At 42.0% G+C, this 18,943-nt stretch overlaps 1 protein-coding gene across 1 annotated transcript in view; it reads left to right on the top strand.

Annotated features, from left to right (window-relative positions):
- MYO15A (myosin XVA) overlaps window positions 1-18,943 on the top strand; it is a 94,217-nt gene that overhangs the window by 23,354 nt on the left and 51,920 nt on the right. Inside the window, exons 11-26 of the mRNA XM_075181317.1 lie at window positions 551-664; window positions 2,171-2,332; window positions 3,937-4,050; window positions 4,299-4,357; window positions 4,923-5,046; window positions 7,586-7,681; window positions 8,002-8,133; window positions 8,584-8,709; window positions 9,146-9,223; window positions 9,924-10,078; window positions 11,924-11,969; window positions 12,244-12,368; window positions 13,273-13,393; window positions 13,697-13,872; window positions 14,784-14,868; window positions 18,416-18,544. Coding sequence (XP_075037418.1) covers window positions 551-664; window positions 2,171-2,332; window positions 3,937-4,050; window positions 4,299-4,357; window positions 4,923-5,046; window positions 7,586-7,681; window positions 8,002-8,133; window positions 8,584-8,709; window positions 9,146-9,223; window positions 9,924-10,078; window positions 11,924-11,969; window positions 12,244-12,368; window positions 13,273-13,393; window positions 13,697-13,872; window positions 14,784-14,868; window positions 18,416-18,544 — 1,842 coding nt within the window. The remainder of the gene's footprint in view (window positions 1-550; window positions 665-2,170; window positions 2,333-3,936; window positions 4,051-4,298; window positions 4,358-4,922; window positions 5,047-7,585; window positions 7,682-8,001; window positions 8,134-8,583; window positions 8,710-9,145; window positions 9,224-9,923; window positions 10,079-11,923; window positions 11,970-12,243; window positions 12,369-13,272; window positions 13,394-13,696; window positions 13,873-14,783; window positions 14,869-18,415; window positions 18,545-18,943) is intronic.

Here is an 18,943-nt window from a genome sequence, read left to right on the forward strand (position 1 = left end):
AATACTCTCCGTCCCACCCTCTTAGATCTACCACTGACCTGCGCCCTGTCTCGTCTCTGGTAACCACCTCTCACTCCCACCTACAAGACTTCTCCCGTGCTGCTCCCCACTTATGGAATTCCCTACCACGCTCAAGCAGACTTTCCCACAGCCTTTAAATCTTTAGATGCTCCTTGAAAACCCCATCTCTTTTTTAGAGGTGATCTTATCCTCGATAACACTATTCACACTAATGCACCCTCACAACTATCCCAATCTCCACTCTGAGCCACACTCGCTCCTCTTGTTTCAGCTGTGCCCTCTTCCCTTTAGAATGTAAGCTGTCTAATGAGCAGGGTCCTTCATACCCTTTGTTTTCATGTCTCCATTCATTTTGTCTGCCTTGTCTGTTCTTGTTTTACGTATATATGTCCTGTTTCATGTATGTCCTTGTCTTCCCTACTGTACGGCGCTGCGGAGCACTGTGGCGCCTTACAAATCTACGATAATAATATTAATACAAATGTTTGGCCTAGTTGAGAAGAGTGATTACTTTTATATTCAATTTCAGGCCAAAAATGAGAGGAATTACCACATTTTCTATGAGATGTTAGCTGGTCTCCCCTCTCAACAGAAACAGGCATTCTATCTTCAGGATGCAGAAACGTATTACTACCTGAATCAGGTATGTCTGAGGAGCTGAACATGGATCTTACATTGTGAACAGCCGCTTCCCCGCCTGAGGGAAGTTAAACGCGTGCTTACACTTTAAGCGTGGCTTGAGGATTTCGGGAAACATCACTATGAATAAACACATCTCTATTTCTTATTTTGCACACTAAGAGACAGTTATCTCAGTAACCGCGCACTTCACACCCAGAAGTCTCCATTAATAGGGTTGTACACCTTCTGACAACTTTAAGTTATTGATGTTTACACGGTCGTCTGGAATTTTCGCTAAATATGCTGCGTTATCTTCCAAACCTCCTTCTGTATTCCTCATTAAGGCCTTCCTATCATCTAGGCCAGTGGTCAGGGAACAGGGGTAAATAACCCCAATTGGGGTAAAAATTAAATTCCTGGGGGTAATGCTGCCGATTGACATGCTGTCAGTTGGATTGTAGACCCCCTTTAAATGTGAAATTGCTGTTGTACCAGAAGGGCCTCAGGGGTTGGCAGAGGCACTTCTTGAGCTTTGATGCAATAATGAAGCACGTATTGCATTTGAAAACAAAGCAGATCTGTCAAATTTTTGGATGTCAACAGCTGCAAAGGCATCAAAATTGCACATGAGGAGGCAGTCAAAAAGTTGCTGCCTTTTGCAACAACCTACCTTTGCGAACAAGGGTTTTCCACTCTAACGAACATAAAAACAAAGCAGAGAAATCGATTGGACGCTGAAGACTGTATCCAAATTGCTATGACATCAAAATGCCCCAATATTGATGCTCTCGTATCAAAAATGAAGCAACATCATTTCTCCAAAACCTGAAGTTTTGAAGTTGAAGCTTTCAAAGAAATTTTGAATAGATTCAATAACATTTTGAATTCCAATAATTAATAATATATGATTTCCTTCCTTTCAAATAAAGGGGGTAACGTCGGCGTATCTAAATATATTTGGGGGTAAAAGGTAAAAAAGTTCCCTGACCCCTGATCTAGGCAAAGTTGTCTATTTTATTGCCCTTCGCTATGACGTACCTTTCTGTGCATATTGCAAGCAATTGTACCTATTGAACAGTATTATATTGTCTCTAAGGGCAATGAATATAAACTATTCAGCCCACATGATAGAAGACAAGGGGGCTCAGAAAGATTTAGGCAGTAGTTTGAAAAAAGTTGCAGGAGGAAGGAATCGGCACACTAACATCTGTTTAACGTTGAGAACTCCTTTACGAAACAATTGTCAGCACGCTTAAAAGCAATCACACACAATTACCAGGAAGAGTCACCCTAATGTGCATGTAATCACGTATAATAAATAAATAGATACATGACATTTTGGAAGCTGAAGACTTATCATTTCTCAATCACTGCTCATCCGACAAGTGTTCAGCTGGATTGAAGTAAAAAATAAATTAAACCTGAAGCTTAATTATGTATAAGTTTGTGTTGTTGCAAAGCTAGTTATAGTGAAATATGTGATCTGTGCTGTGGTGTTTGTCAAATGTCGGACTATCTCTGTATTTAGGGAGGCAACTGTGAGATTCCTTCTAAAAGTGACGCTGAAGATTTCCGGAGGCTCCTAAACGCCATGGAGTCCCTCAGCTTCAATACGGAGGACCAGGACAGTATATTTCGTATTCTTTCTTCCATACTGCACCTGGGCAATGTCTACTTTGAGAAATATGAGGTGTGACAACAAGGGGTACTCTGAAAGTTAATTTGTTTACTGTCAAAATACAGACTGATGATAAGCCACTACTTACGTTCCAATTATAATCTCATAGTTTATGGGCAGCACGGTGGCTCAGTGGTTGGCACTTCTGCCTTACAGCACTGAGGTCATGAGTTTAATTCCCGTCCATGGCCTTATCTGTGAGGAGTTTGTATGATCTACCCGTGTTTGAGTGGGTTTCCTCCGGGTGCTCCGGTTTCCTCCCGCACTCCAAAAACATACTGGTAGGTTAATTGGCTGTTAACAAATTGACCCTAGTCTGTCTGTCTGTGTGTGTATGTGTGTGTGTGTGTGTGTGTGTGTGTGTGTGTTAGGGAATTTAGACTGTAAGCTCCAATGGGGCAGGGACTGAAGTGAGTGAGTTCTCTGTACAGCGCTTCGGAATTAGTGGCGCTATATAAATAAATGGTGATGATGAATGGTGATGATAGCTTCAATCTACGACTTTTCTTTTTTCCCTCATAGTACACCAATAATGCCATTTGTCATAGGAGTTTCTGAAAACAACAACAAATAACACCAAATTAAAAGTAAAAGTACAGTACATTCCTCCTCCTCCTCCTCATCTATTTATATAGCGCCACTAATTCCGTAGCGCTGTACAGAGAACTCACTCACATCAGTCCCTGCCCCATTGGAGCTTACAGTCTAAATTCCCTAACACACACACAGACCGAGAGAGACAAGGCCAATTTAATTGCAGCCAATTCACCTACTAGTACATTCTTACAAATGATGTGTAGAGAGTGCTATTAAAATATAGTAGAACTGTGGATCATGGGGACACAAACATTCCATAGATCCCCAAGTAACAGTTAGTTACTCCATGTCTACTGGAACACAAGTGCCAAACAGGAAACAATGAAGAGAGAAACAGGTATATCGATCATATAGTCAATGTTGGAGTTTTTGAAACTTCCCAGATTCACGAAAAATATTTACAAATCCCCCTTGTACACTGCAGAAAGGAGTGCTTTGAAGTTAGCAAACATTCAGAGTTGTATTTTAAAGTATATTACTCCTTTGATATGTTGCTTAAATGATTTTACATATTTATTGAACCATGATGGGTATTGTTCTTGAAAGCAATCATATAAATCGTCCACTATGTGTTATACATTCAGGATTGTTTCTAAGGCACTGATATGCCCTGAGTCCAAGTCCAACATTGTTGATGGCATATATTTAAAAAGGTTATATTTTTACTAGTTATTTTCAGTGTGGCATTTTATTCAAACAGAATTCCGAGTCCCAAGATTGATTCTTACTTCTAGCATAATCTCTGGATAGGTTAGGGTCCAAAAATTTTTTTATGAGGTGTAAAGGTGGTCATGCAGGAGTGACAACTTAGCACCGGTTTGCAAAACTGTTAAGCAACAAACAAAGCTAAAGTTTATTTGTAATTATTTCCCTAACTTCCTTTTATATCAGAAATGTAACCCTGGCTGAATTGTTGTCATTGCCAAGGTACTTATCCAACATAAAATAATTTCGATCCTTGCTCGGTTCACTTTAGATGAGAATACGTGACCCCTGCCTGACTTGTCCTGTTTTTGCAGACCGAATCCCAGGAGGTGGCCTCAGTGGTGAGTGCGAGCGAGATACGGGTGGTGTCTGAACTACTACAAATATCCCATGAGGGGCTCCAAAAAGCCATCACCTACAAAGTGACTGTAAGTATAACACAGGAGAGAACACAAAGGGGTAAATTTATCAAACTGCGGATTTGAAAAAGTGGAGACAATGCCTATAGCAACCAATCAGATTCTAGCTATCATTTTGTAGAGTGTACTTAATAAATGAGAACTAGAATCTGATTGGTTGCTAAATCAACGTCTTCACTTTTTCAAAGCTTGATAAATTTACCCCAAAAAGTAATTCAGGAAGAAAAAAAATACATATTTTTGTTTGGGTTCTGCAGGAAACTATGAGAGAAAAGATCTTAACTCCACTGACGGTGGATAGTGCTGTTGATGCCAGGTACGCATACATTTTACTAGTCTAACCTCAGTGTGACTTTATAAGCAGTAAAAAGGCTGTAAAAATGTATTTATTCTGGTTAGACCCAAGCATATGAAAACTAAAGTGCTTTTTTTCTAAGTAAACTCAGAGTATGTCTGTTAAATCACAGTAGCATCTAGAAAGTGCAAGGACAATTGACGAATGAGGTTATAAGTTAAGTCAAAGTTCCGTAACGCGTTGCTCACAGGCATTCTGCAGCTGAATTCCATTGTTTCGCTAATTGATTGTTTTTCTTCCTTTTTGTCGTCTACTCTCATCAAATAAATAATAAAGCTTACACATTATGAAGCAATTCCAGCCTGTAGATGATGTGCTTACAGTGAGCAGATTGAGATTATGTCTGATAGCACAAAGATAGCTATATAAAGATATCACGGTCAGCACGTGTCATAAAATCTGCTACACATAAATAAATAGCTAGTTAAATAAAACGTTGTTTAGGATTGTAAAGTGCTGGACTGAATCGAGCAATAGGTTGGGTGCAGAAAATGTCACATTCTGATGTTGCTTCTATCTATTACAGAGATGCAATTGCCAAGATTTTATATTCGCTACTCTTTAGCTGGCTCACAGACAGGATTAACAAGCTGGTCTACCCCAAACAAGATGCTCTCTCCATTGCTATATTGGATATTTATGGCTTTGAGGTGAGGCAATATCCTAATGTGGGAAACGTGCTGCCAGTTTGCTCTCTACTTAATTACTGATATGCCGTGTACTTAATTATTTATGCATGTGCCCATATCCTGCTCTGCTGAGCTATGGCCATCTAACACTAGACAGTCTTTCTATACTACTGTATTATGTAATATAATAATATTATTCGTCATATAATTCTTTATTTACTTTTATATTAAGTACATTAATGGTGTATATAATGTTAGACGTTGCACATAGTGGAGTTTCTGAGGAAAGTTGGTGGCACAGAAGTTAGAAGTTGCACATAGTAGAGCTTTGGAGGAAAGCTGGTGGCACAGAAATTAGAAGTTGCATGTAGTGGAGTTTCGGAGGAAAATTGATGGCACAGAAGTTAGACGTTGCACATAGTGGAGTTTCTGAGGAAAGCTGGTGGCACAGATGTTAGAAGTTGCACATAGTGGAGTTTCGGAGGAAAGTTGGTGGCACAGAAGTTAGAAGTTGCACATAGTGGAGTTTCGGAGGAAAGTTGGTGGCACAGAAGTTAGAAGTTGCATGTAATGGAGTTTCTGAGGAAAGTTGGTGGCACAGAAGTTAGAAGTTACACATAGAGGAGTTTCTGAATAAAGTTGGTGGCACAGAAGTTAGAAGTTGCATGTAATGGAGTTTCTGAGGAAAGCTGGTTGCACAGAAGTTAGAAGTTGCACATAGTGGAGTTTCGGAGGAAAGTTGGTGGCACAGAAGTTAGAAGTTGCACATAGTGGAGTTTCGGAGGAAAGTTGGTGGCACAGATGTTAGAAGTTGCACATAGTGGAGTTTTGGAGGAAAGTTGGTGGCACAGAAGTTAGAAGTTGCACATAGTGGAGTTTCGGAGGAAAGTTGGTGGCACAGAAGTTAGACGTTTCACATAGTGGAGTTTCGGAGGAAAGCTGGTGGCACAGAAGTTAGAAGTTGCACATAGTGGAGTTTCTGAGGAAAGCTGGTGGCACAGATGTTAGAAGTTGCACATAGTGGAGTTTCTGAGGAAAGTTGGTGGCACAGAAGTTAGAAGTTACACATAGTGGAGTTTCTGAATAAAGTTGGTGGCACAGAAGTTAGAAGTCGCATGTAATGGAGTTTCTGAGGAAAGCTGGTTGCACAGAAGTTAGAAGTTGCACATAGTGGAGTTTCTGAATAAAGCTGGTGGCACAGAAGTTAGAAGTTACACATAGTGGAGTTTCGGAGGAAAGTTGGTGGCACAGAAGTTAGAAGTTGCACATAGTGGAGTTTCTGAGGAAAGCTGGTGGCACAGATGTTAGAAGTTGCACATAGTGGAGTTTCGGAGGAAAGTTGGTGGCACAGAAGTTAGAAGTTGCTCATAGTGGAGTTTCGGAGGAAAGTTGGTGGCACAGATGTTAGAAGTTGCACATAGTGGAGTTTCGGAGGAAAGTTGGTGGCACAGAAGTTAGACGTTTCACATAGTGGAGTTTCGGAGGAAAGTTGGTGGCACAGAAGTTAGACGTTGCACATAGTGGAGTTTCAGAGGAAAGTTGGTGGCACAGAAGTTAGAAGTTGCATGTAATGGAGTTTCTGAGGAAAGCTGGTTGCACAGAAGTTAGAAGTTGCACATGGTGGAGTTTCTGAATAAAGCTGGTGGCACAGAAGTTAGAAGTTACACATAGTGGAGTTTCGGAGGAAAGTTGGTGGCACAGAAGTTAGAAGTTGCACATAGTGGAGTTTCTGAGGAAAGTTGGTGGCACAGAAGTTAGAAGTTGCACATAGTGGAGTTTCGGAGGAAAGTTGGTGGCACAGAAGTTAGAAGTTGCACATAGTGGAGTTTCTGAGGAAAGTTGGTGGCACAGAAGTTAGAAGTTGCACATAATGGAGTTTCTGAGGAAAGTTGGTGGCACAGAAGTTAGAAGTTGCACATAGTGGAGTTTCGGAGGAAAGTTGGTGGCACAGAAGTTAGAAGTTGCATGTAGTGGAGTTTCTGAGGAAAGTTGGTGGCACAGAAGTTAGAAGTTGCATGTAGTGGAGTTTCTGAGGAAAGTTGGTGGCACAGAAGTCAGAAGTTGCACGTAGTGGAGTTTCTCAGTAAAGCTGGTGGCACAGAAGTTAGAAGTTGCACATAGTGGAGTTTCTCAGTAAAGCTGGTGGCACAGAAGTTAGAAGTTGCACGTAGTGGAGTTTCTCAGTAAAGCTGGTGGCACAGAAGTTAGAAGTTGCATGTAGTGGAGTTTCTCAGTACAGCTGGTGGCACAGACGTTAGTAGTTGCACATAATGGAATTTCTCAGTACAGCTGGTGGCACAGACGTTAGTAGTTGCACATAGTGGAGTTTCTCAGTAAAGCTGGTGGCACAGAAGTTAGACGTTACATGTAGTTTAGTTTCTGAGTAAAGCTGGTGCCACAGTTACCTGTTGTGAAGATCTCCTATTGCCATGAATAGAAATGAAAGTACAGTGCTTGCCCCTGGTAAATGTTGCTGTTATCAAGATAAATTCTAATACTAGTTTCAGGGAATAAAATATCTTCAGAGGCGACCAGAGTAACACTGTTCTGTGACCCACAGGATCTCAACTTTAACAGCTTTGAGCAGCTGTGCATCAATTATGCGAATGAATACCTGCAATTCTTCTTCAATAAGATTGTATTCAAAGAGGAGCAGGTGAGTGTCCTACCTACAGGGGACCAATGATTATGGAACAGATGACACATATCCAATTTAAAAAAAGATTCATAAACATTTTGTTGCATGAAATTTGACCACCTTCAGATAACTTTAATTTATTGGCTTATCCGTGCAAACTATGCTAAATGCATACTGGCTTCTATTTGTGCTTTTCAACCTTGGTGTTATATTATCAAGCAGAGTCAATTATTTTCCTGTGCATAAACCCTCATAAAACTGCAGTGTTCTGCTCACATACGTTTTCAATAGGATATGCCCCGGCAGAAATAATATGTATGTATGTATTTGACCTGCAGGAGGAGTATATCCGTGAACAAATTGACTGGAGGGAGATCTCCTTTAATGATAACCAATCCTGTATAGACCTTATTTCCCAGAAGCCCTATGGAATTCTAAGGATCCTGGATGACCAAAGTGGTTTTCCACAGGTAACCTCAAATCCTTTCACTTCAGTTAGATTAATATATGTACCTGTGTCACCAGAATAATATCCCAAAACTGTACCCGTGTTGCTTGAATAATGCCATACAGGTGTCATCTATCTGGTTCCTCACATGTTTAACCTAACCCTGCTTTTACCACTGAATAATCTTCTTGTGTCCTACCTCACTACCTGAGTTACCTGAGAAGGACTTACCTGTGTCCGCTGGTTAATAACTACATGTTCCAACAGTCTAATATCCATTCTGTGTCACCTGGCAAGTTCTCTGCATGTGCAGCCTATGGAGCCACAATCTGGTCTATGCCAACTAACTAATGTACAACCTTACCTTACCTTACCTGTGCCACCATAATTATACCCTACTTGTGTTACCTGGCTAATAGTCTGCCATTGTTACCTGGATGCTAAGGGTCCTTTGCGTCACTGTCTCTTACAGGCCACGGACCACACCTTCTTACAGAAGTGTCACTACCACCATGGCACCAGCGAGTTGTACAACAAACCTAAAATGCCCCTTCCTGAGTTCGGGATCAAGCATTTTGCTGGGAAGGTCACTTACCAGGTACGTGCAACACGATCTGCATATGGAATTACAGATAGATACAGATATATTGATTATGTTTTGGATTGCGTTGTGATCCTTCACGTTGACCCTTCTGCTGTTATTATTTTCTGTTGTGGCTCAGGCCACGCACACGTCTATTTTTATTGTCCGAGAGACGGGGGAAGTAGAATATTTTCTTCTTTTGTATGTCTTTGCTCTGTTGTCCGTCTCTATCCATCTGTAGCCGTCTCTCCTCCGTTCACCTGTCAGAAAAACATAACTGATGACAGATGGAAATTAAAACTGATGTGTGTGGATGTCTTTACTTTTTACTGTAGATTCTATTTGCGTTGTTTAGCGCTTTGTTTGTGGTTAAAAAAAACCAATGAAAAATTCAGTAGCAATTCTCTGTTGTGGTCTAAGAGAGCGTTTTAAATGTCTCTTTTGTTTTCAGGTCTACAAATTCTTGGACAAAAATTATGACCAAGTCAGACAGGATGTCCTGGATCTTTTTGTCAATAGCAAAATCAAGGTAAGATCTGGGCATTGGCCGTGGGTAACTACTTATATGTGCACTGCACAGTCCGAGTTCTCTCGTTCTGTATTCTGCATAGAATGTTCACAAGCGTTTTTGTTTTCCACGCTGTATTTTTTTTACGGTATTTATTTTACAATGGGATTCTATTAATATCATATCCAGTGGTTAGGTCACGCCCATGCAGAATTCTAAAATTCAGCAGCGTTCTTTAAATTGTATACAAATATTGATGACGGTGTAGCTGACGCATTTCAGAATGTATTGCTTGATTTTCCTAATCACTAATCATTCTAGATGCCTATTAAACTGGCACAATGATTTTTCTCGTGGCAACTATTCTGTAAACCTCTTACACATCTGTTATAGTATTGCTTTGTAAACCTAGTTTGTCAACAGTTCTGTTATAAAATTATTAAATAAATTATTTGTGCCCTAGATTGTTCAATGAGGTACAGAAAAAAATACTATAAAATATTCTGGGTAGTTTTTTATGCACTGTACTGGTAAAACATCACATCATACAGGCGTTCTGTTTCTCTGGAGCTCTAATAATGATTGATATTTAGTGTGTAGCAACACATGATTACCCAGAATCCTTTGTGATTGTCATGTCACATGGTTGTGATATAGCTGATCCAGAACCTTGGTTGAGTGTGTAGCTCCAGATCCATTCTCACATTCTTCGTCTTCTCAGGTGGTGGCCAACCTGTTTTTCAGCCATGCTCAGGTGCTAGCTCAGCAGAAAACGATGATGGGAAAGAGCAGCACAATGACCCGGAAGTACAAAGCTCAAACGGTGGCGGCAAAGTTCCAGCAATCCCTACTGGAGCTGGTGGAGAAGATGGAGAGGTACGGAGATGGAGAGGTGACACAGTGGGGGCAAGATGGGACACATCGATTACGTTTCTGGAAACCTGTTTTTTTTCCATTGTGGGCCTGGTACATATTCGGACCTAAGTCCCTTTCCGTGCCGTATTTTGAGTGGGTATCCTCAGGAACAGACTTTACGCATACTTGCCAACTCTTGGCATTAGCTTCCTGGGAGGTCCGAGGGGCAGGTGGGCGTTTGGGGACGGGGCTCGAAGAATTGCATCATTGGCACCGCCCCTAAACTGTCATAGTCATTTTTGACCTATAACAGTAGGGGAGGTACCACGATGACGCGGAAATTGCGTCACTAAGCCCCACCCTCTCATTTTCCCTTAGCGAGCTGCCGGGATCCGGAAAGTTGTCCTGCTCTCCTGGGAGGACTCCCAGAAATTCGTGAGTCTCCCGGACATTCCGGGAGAGTAGGCAACTATGACTTTACGTCAATAAACACAATTGCATGAAATTCATGTCTGAATCCAATGACACTTATGACTGCTGAGGGAAGGGGCGGGTGAGCGTAGACCATGTGCAGTAAGGACATGCCTAACGCTGCCGATTCAGTCCTGGGTTTATCTTAAGAACGTGTTTTTTAGCCGTATCACTTGCACCAGTTACAGGGCAGGTATAAGTGTCAACTGATAGTGATGACTGTCACGACATTGTCTTGGTATTAAAAATGACATGTATGCGTGCCGTTAGCTAGCACAGAACATGATAAACTGCATAATGTTGATGCCTCTCCATGACACAAAGTATTCTACCGAACTTCACACTCTATCAATAATTAAAGACACGGACACAATGCTTGGTCATAAAGTCACAGTGTATTGATCTTATTAAGCTTATGGTGGCGACGAAAGCCTTTGCAGGTCAGCTACAAACTCGAACCTGAACCAAAATCAGTGTATGGCCGTCCGGCAGGACACTGTAACCAGGGCTCCTCTCTTACGGTTTGGCGGGTACTAAATCTGGCGTCGGAGTGACTGTTCCCCTTCTGGACACACGATGATGTGTCCACACAAAGCAGGTCAAGGGGTCCCCCACACAAAGGCACCATGAGCCAGGGTGCTTCGAAAGGGGCAGTGACCTGCGGACAATCAGCGATAGCACCGTATATGTATTAGTCGCTGACAGCAATAGCTTCCCTGCCGAACTTTGTCTGCTCTGTAAAGGAATTAATATTATGAAGTGTTAATTTATTTGATAGATTTATTTCTTTGCATGTGTTGTGATGGGACTTTATATTGCACATATGCATTCCTCGCCCTCATTCATCCTCCCCTCCTCATACTATGTGTCCCCTGTTTGTCTGCCCCCTCCCTTTAGATTGTAAGCTCTTGCGAGCAGGGTCCTCTTACCTCCTGTCCTCTTCCTCTTATTACCTTTGCCTTCGGCATGGCAGCTTAATTTTGCCCCTTCTCTCTGGGCTCCTGTCCTTGGTCTCCACATCAGCCATTGCCTTCTCACCTTTGTGGCACCCTTTAAATAAAGGATAATAATAATAATAACATGTATGTGCGTATCCTGCCCTGTGTTCTGTCTGCTAACATATGGCAAGTAACGTTTAGGCAGCGCGGACTTACACCCAGATTCAAACTGAAACGTTTCTTGAGATCCGCTTGGAATTGAATATGGTCAGAACTACGCTACAGTTCCGCGCAGGTTGTTTCATATATCAGGCCCTGTGTGTTCCTCATGAACGTAGAGTCAAAGTAGACCTTAAGTTTTTTTTACTCTATAGGTGAGTGGGCTGATAGGTCAAGTGATGCCTCTGACATATATATAAATATATGCAATAAAAGTGTATGTTCTGTCTCCCTACAGGTGCAACCCTTTTTTTGTCCGCTGCATCAAACCCAACAGCAAGAAGGTAAATTAAATGAATGCATTTAGGGCAAACACAAGGGGACTCATTTTGAGTTGTCGCCCTGAACGTACGTAGGACGCAGGCGAGAAGAGGCGTACTTACATGTATTTGCTGAGTCAGACACATCTCAAGAGGGTATCAGTGCCCACACATGGCAGATATACTTTAAGGACACTTACATTAAACACGTTTTGTATATCTCTTAGCTTGTGTTATAACGTAACGTGATAGAGATCTGCTCTATGTCAGCTCTTGTACTGCGTTATACTATTTCCAGGCACCTTCCCTGTTTGAACCGGACGTGGTGAGCAGTCAGCTCAAGTACTCTGGGATTTTAGAGACCATCCGTATTCGGAAGGAGGGGTATCCTGTTCGGATCCCTTTCCACATCTTTCTGAGCAGGTAAAAGAAAATGAATGATGGCTGTTAATGAGAGGATGGGACGATTGGCCAGGTCTAGGATTAAATTGGCAAGTTAAGTTACCATGGATTTCAGTGGTTTGCCTAAGGTACGAATACCACCGTATCATCTATTCCCATTTCAGAACCATTCACCAGATGGAGCTTGGTGGTTTTATATTCCACATTCATGTGTGTGGTAGAGATATTCATTTAAACTGAGCATTTCTTGATATCATGTCAGGCATTCATACTTCTTCTACGAAGAAAGAGTGGAGGTGTTGCCCATAGCAACCAATCAGATTATATCAACCTCTAGAATGTACCAGATAAGTGATAGCTACAATCTGATTGGTTGCTATGGGCAACACCTTCACATTTATTTTAAAAAGGTTTGATAAGTCTACCCTCAAGTCTTCTGCGATCGGAGCACAACATCAGTCTAGGAGTTTGTGCAATATTTGTCCAAATCTGGGTTGTCAAAACAATAGACATATATTTACTCAATGCATCCTGGAATTGTTTCACTATGTGTCTCCACCACAACTATTTGGAGACCATTCCATGAATCTATCACCTTTCCTCCTTACATTACCTTTCGGTCTTCCTTCCTCCAATTTGAAAGTGTGTCCCCTTGTTCTACAAAGCCTCTTCTATATTCTTCGTCAGTCAGTCAATCCTTGTGTGTTGATATCGTTCAGTGGTAGAGAGCTATTGGAGAAGAAGCAAACCAAAAAAATAAAATTAAAAATACATGTTTGTTTCATCTCATACCTAGCAAGTACTGACTGGTTCCAGCTTCGGTCAGCCATCGTCTAGCAATGGTTCATGGCTGAAACCGGTGACCATTTGACACCTATAAGGACAGATTCAGCTGTCTGCCTTGAAACTTATCTCTTATCTCTAGGTATCGCTGTGTCATGGACCTTGGTCGTAACATCCGTGTGGACGGGCAGATATGTGTCACTGTGCTGAGAAAGCTGTGTCCCTCCGCTAACCCCACCATGTACTGTATCGGAGTGAGCAAGGTGACTCTTACAACTTTATGTTTGTTAGAGAGACCATACTATTGTCATGGAGGATCAGAAGAAAAAGTTGGAGCTGTCAGACTAAATATAGAGCTACATGTGGCGGCAGAGCTTACTAAATTAAGATAAATAACGATAATTTGCAACTCGTATTTTTTAATAATTGGGGAATAAGAAATCATCTGTGATCCTCTCCTTTAAGCTATGAGTGGCCCCGTCTATCAGTGGTGGACCAGGAGATAGGCTTACTCTGCCGGTACTGCCCGCACTCACATTACTCTCCCTTCTCTATGTCCTCTTGAGCTCTTTATGAAGGAGAATCTCTACCAGCAACTGGAGAGCAAACGAGACCAACTGATGAACAAGGCGGCCGTGACTCTCCAGCGCTATAGCCGTGGGTTCCTCACCCGGAAACGTTTCAAAACCCTGCGATACAGGATTATTCAGCTCCAGGCTCTGGCCCGGGGCTACTTGGCCAGGTACAAGGAACAAGTATGCCTAGATGACCTTATAATGCTTCAGTGGTGGTCTTGTACTTTTATATGGTCACGGTAGTCTTTGATTGCCTCTGCATTCCATGTAATTTACAATAGGAGGATGCATTATCCCATATTGTGCACAAACACTAGTAAATTAATTTGTAAATTAACAGTGCTTTTCTGATGTCATCACTTAACTTGTGTACTACATGGAATAACACATCCGCTTCTTGTAGTTTTCTAATGGTATGAGAAGTCATTGGCTAATACCCTATGTATAAGCACCAGCTTACAACATTATATGGTCACATAACTCCTTGGTGACATCTAATATACTTTTAGTTCTTGCTATGGAGGTTGTTTATATATTCACTTATTTACTTATAATTTATTAATAACATTCAATGACCTAAGTCAGTGGTTTGAGTGGGTATGATTAAATAACTTAACCACCTCCGCCAACTAGCCGAGCTGCATGGGTCCAACGCACCACCATGCTTTGGGTCCGTGGGGCAATGCATCTGATTGGGTGGCTTCAGTACCGTTTTGCATATCAGTTGTATTAAATTACAACCTTCAAAGCAGCCTGTGGACTTTCAAACCTCTCCAGGTTTTCGCACCTGGAAAATCCACCATCTTGGTAGGGTCAGTAGTTCTTGACTCTTTAGGGAATCAGACCCTTGCAGTTTTACTAGTTGGAGAGAAAAGGGTTTATCGATTATTTGCCTAGAGTCCTTTTTAATGATGCACGATGCCTTGAGTATGTATAGCTGTTATGACGACTAATCGTTTGCTGTGCTATAACTGTTCTATCGAAAACTTGTTTATGTCGAAAAAGAGAGTTTTTTATTTTTTAATTTTTTTAGCAATTTCACCATGTTTATTATTCCCCCTTTTTCTGTCACTTGCAGACAGAGGTTTAAAAACTGGAGGAAGAGTATGATGAAGTTTCGAGCTTTGGTCCATATGTACGTGAACCGGAGACGATACCTGAGGGTAAACATGATATGTTATTATTGTCAGTCACATCTCTGGCATTATTGTGCCACAGGGAAGGCCCCATGTACAGAAAACGTGAGACCACTATGACGGTCGGGGTGTAACTAGAATTATGTGAGAGGGACAACCGCCCTGGGAGCAAAGGAAAAGGTGTGCATTGAAATTAATATTTTAGGTGACTTTGGTTACAGTTGAGAGCACGAGGGAATCCATTTTCCTTCTAGCCCCTGGCGCTAACATTTGTAGTTACATCATTCATCACCTGTATAAGGACCTTCATGGCTATAAACTGTTTTATAGTTCTGTTAATGTGTACACATCACCTAAACACCACGGAGGCAGCCATTTTGTCAGCTGAATCAATATGAATGAGACGCAGCCTATTGGTTACCTAGCAACCGGCGATAGCGCCGGGGCGGACCAAAGGTACACGCTCTAGTAAATAATTTGCAAATGAACAGTGTTATTCTGATGCCAACACTTCATTATCAATTACTTGTGTATTACATGGAATAACACACTCCCTCTTGTAGATTTATATTGGTATAAGAAGACTAAATGGTACATTATTTAAAAGCACCCACAATACTTACATATTTATTATCATTTATTAATGAAAAGCATAGCGTGCCATCAGCAACAACTATTCGGTGGTGCCTTGTGGTCAACCACTCAAAAGTAGCTCAGTCTCTCTGATCGAAGGGTAATGCTGGGATAGGAGCCTCCACCTATGTGGGTGTTGCTATCACTGAGGCTGGTGGAGAGGTACAACAAGGGTGAAAATAATAGGGGCTAGGTCATCTTCTAAGGTAGATAAATGACGAAGCGTGTATTTACTATGTACAGTCTCTACCTATCACATAAGTCTCACAGAGCAGGAACCATTATCTCCGTCTCAGATACGTTCATCTTTCCTTTGAGCTCCACTTCTCTCGAGGTCAACACCATATTCTCAGATCAACTCCTCTCCGTTCCCCTTTCTTTCTCAACTCTTTATACCCAAAGGGAGTCACCCACACTCCTCCACCCCTAGGGGCAGTTACGTAGCTAAGCCAGGTCACGAAATGTAAAGATGGGCATGCCAGTAACTAGTTGTAATTTTACAGTTGAAACTGAACCAGGAACTATATATTCTTACAGATTCTTCCCATGGGGCTGCCACCACCAGAGGTCCCCAACTAGGGGAACCACCGTCCCTTACCAAGGACAGATATGAATAACACATGTCAGACATGGCTGTCTGATAGGGCCCAGGTGACATGGGGAGATGTAGATTTGATGTAATCATTTCACCTGGTCCCCATAGCCAGGTACAAAAACCCCTATAACTCCCACGTGGACCTCTCATGAACCTCTGAAAAATCTAACATTCATACAACAACCTGAGCAAAAGGCTAATTGCATTGCACAATTACTGTCACGATTCAGGAGTATTTCTTACAGGTTTTGGCACTACTCACCAAAGAGGCGCAGAGTCTAACGTGTCCCAGGTCTTCACCAGGAACCCCCGCAAGGAAGTATGGTCTTAGCTGCGGGAACACGCAGGTCGCGGTCCTCAGAGGGAGCAACCAGTGAAGCGATAGAATGGAAGCGGTGTCAGGCAGGCCGGGTCAGAACCGATAGATCAGTAGATGCCACAGGGGAAATCCAATGTCCGTAGTCAGGAGCAAGACGGGTCAGGTATCAGAAGCGCAGAAGAATGGTCACACTAGCCGAGGTCAATTCACAGGGAGCACAGAATAGGAATGGTCAGGAACAAGCCGGGTAATACACAGGAGTCACAGATATAAAGTCACAGGAACGCTGGAGCAAGGATATGACCTAATACTCTTGCACTCATCATGTGCCAGAGTCTGCTTTATATCTGGGACACAGGGGGCAGGACTACCTACGGCGGTGGTGGCGCTGAACACCACCGCCGGATACTGAGGCAACGGGACGCGCAGCTGCCGGGAACCGGAAGTGACGGTCGCTTGCCTAGCAACCGGCCGTCTATTGCTGGAAGAGAGCGCCCGTCCCTGTGCGGAGGAAGAGACACAGGGACGGCGCGTGACAATTACTTATATGTTCTGAAAGCTGATAGCTTGGATGATATCACAGAATCTTCCCAGGAGCACACTGAGTATGCTTCTGGCAGTACATGGAATGTTGACTATTCATAGCTGACATGTAGAAAGGAAAATATAGAAGACACTATATAGCACACCTCCCAAGGGTCCTGAATTTGGTGCTACATCCTGATTAGCGGGCCATGAATGGGGCAGGGTTTAAAAAGTGGGTGGGATTTTATTTTGCCCACTTGTGGGTGGAGTGTCGTTGGAGAGGTAGCAGTGCTTGTTTTGTCCCGATTTCATGTCTCTAAATGTTGGGAGGTATGATATAGCTCTAATACACTATAAATGGAACAGATTCAGATTTAGTTATATGCTGTCTGTTCAGATTTATATTTGTGTATAGAGCGTTTTTAAAAATCTTTTTGGCGTTGATAAGATTTTGCATGAAACACTCCCATGCTTTAATCAAATAATTTAATAACTAACGCTGCACTTACATGCAAAATTTGCAGTAAACTCCAGCAACCAATCAGACGCTTGCTTTCATGATCTCGCATGCGCTAGACGGATAAAAGCTGCAAATTGGTCTTTGCGGTTCAGAAAATTTTGCATCTAAGTGCAGTCTTAGCCAATCAGTCCGTCAATCTTGTGCAACATGACAACTCCTAATTTGTACAGTAAAATTTATCTGGGGGGACCAAAGTCTTTATTGTAAGCTCATTTGTCTCTTACATCTAAAACTACGTGTTTTTATTTTCAAAGTGACAATGCATTCTCTGTATTTCCTCCTGTTAGCCATGCAAGTGTTAAATACACAGTACAGTTATATGAATAAATTTTAAACGCGTGCATATCCTCAAATTTCTAATTTATCATTTGTAATAAAAAAAGAATACTTTGACCTTAGTTAATAAACAATTGAAAGGGGCCTGGTTTACTTAAACTACTTCCAGGGTTATTGTGAGGTTACCGTAACAATTTATAATAAGATGTGAAACCGTAGAGTGATACTGAGTATCACTATATGAAGATCTGTGTGTATAGCTTGTATGGAGTACAGCAGACAGTGTGTAAGAGTCACAGGTGGCTATACTTGGATATCTCACAAAATAGAGGATAAAGCATATTGTAGTGATAACATTGTCTTGTTTCAGTGGAATGACAGGAGCATAGAATGTTCTGTATTCAGCAGACACAGAGAGAAGGTTGGCTGTATGTTAGCTTATGTGTCACTGCAGTGGACCCTTTTCACCTAAATACCTATAAATAATTATGACCGTACCTGGGCTGGACCCAGGCCGCACCCAGCTGTGCAGTGACAGACGTCTCACAGAGAGCAGGGAAGGACATTATGAAGTCTGTACGCTTTGCCCCAAATGTGCCGAGGCTCAGTGTGAGTCACACAGGATGATTTGGGGAGGTGGGGGAGCTGGTAGGATTGTGGGGTCAAAGACACGGGAATAAGCACATACAAATTACTAGCAGGATAGGCTGCAGGTGCTGTGTTTCTGGGTGTGGAATGTATCTCACCTGGGTATTGCTCCCACTCTTCCCTATGTTTGCAGATGAAGGCTGAGGCTCGCAGACTGGCTGAGGAAGAGCGTAAGAAAGCCGAGCAGGTGAGTTCTGCATTTTTACTAAACCTAGTTGTCGCTATACTGTTGGTGGGTTTTAATGTCCAGTCATAATTGTCGGATATGGACCCACTCCACCTGCAGAATTTTGTTAGAGGAGACTCCGTAGATCCCTCCTTATCCTTCCGATATCACCTGTATTCCTGCTTTGGTCCCACTGGAACAATATGAAGTAAATACTGTTGATTCGCTGCTTCTGTGATAGGCTCTTCAAACACAGGTTCTTAAAACTTACCAAAGTTCTAAAATATTTTTTAGGGAGACTATAGATCCATCTAAGTAGTCACAAGATGAACTGTCTAGGTAGACTTTGGCCAACTACAACGCCCAACTTGATATTTTAACTGAATAAGGTTATAATGTATTTAATTCTGAATTTTAAAT

This window comes from Mixophyes fleayi, chromosome 7 (assembly GCF_038048845.1).
Source record: "Mixophyes fleayi isolate aMixFle1 chromosome 7, aMixFle1.hap1, whole genome shotgun sequence".
In the NCBI taxonomy this organism is placed as follows: Eukaryota; Metazoa; Chordata; class Amphibia; order Anura; family Limnodynastidae; genus Mixophyes; species Mixophyes fleayi.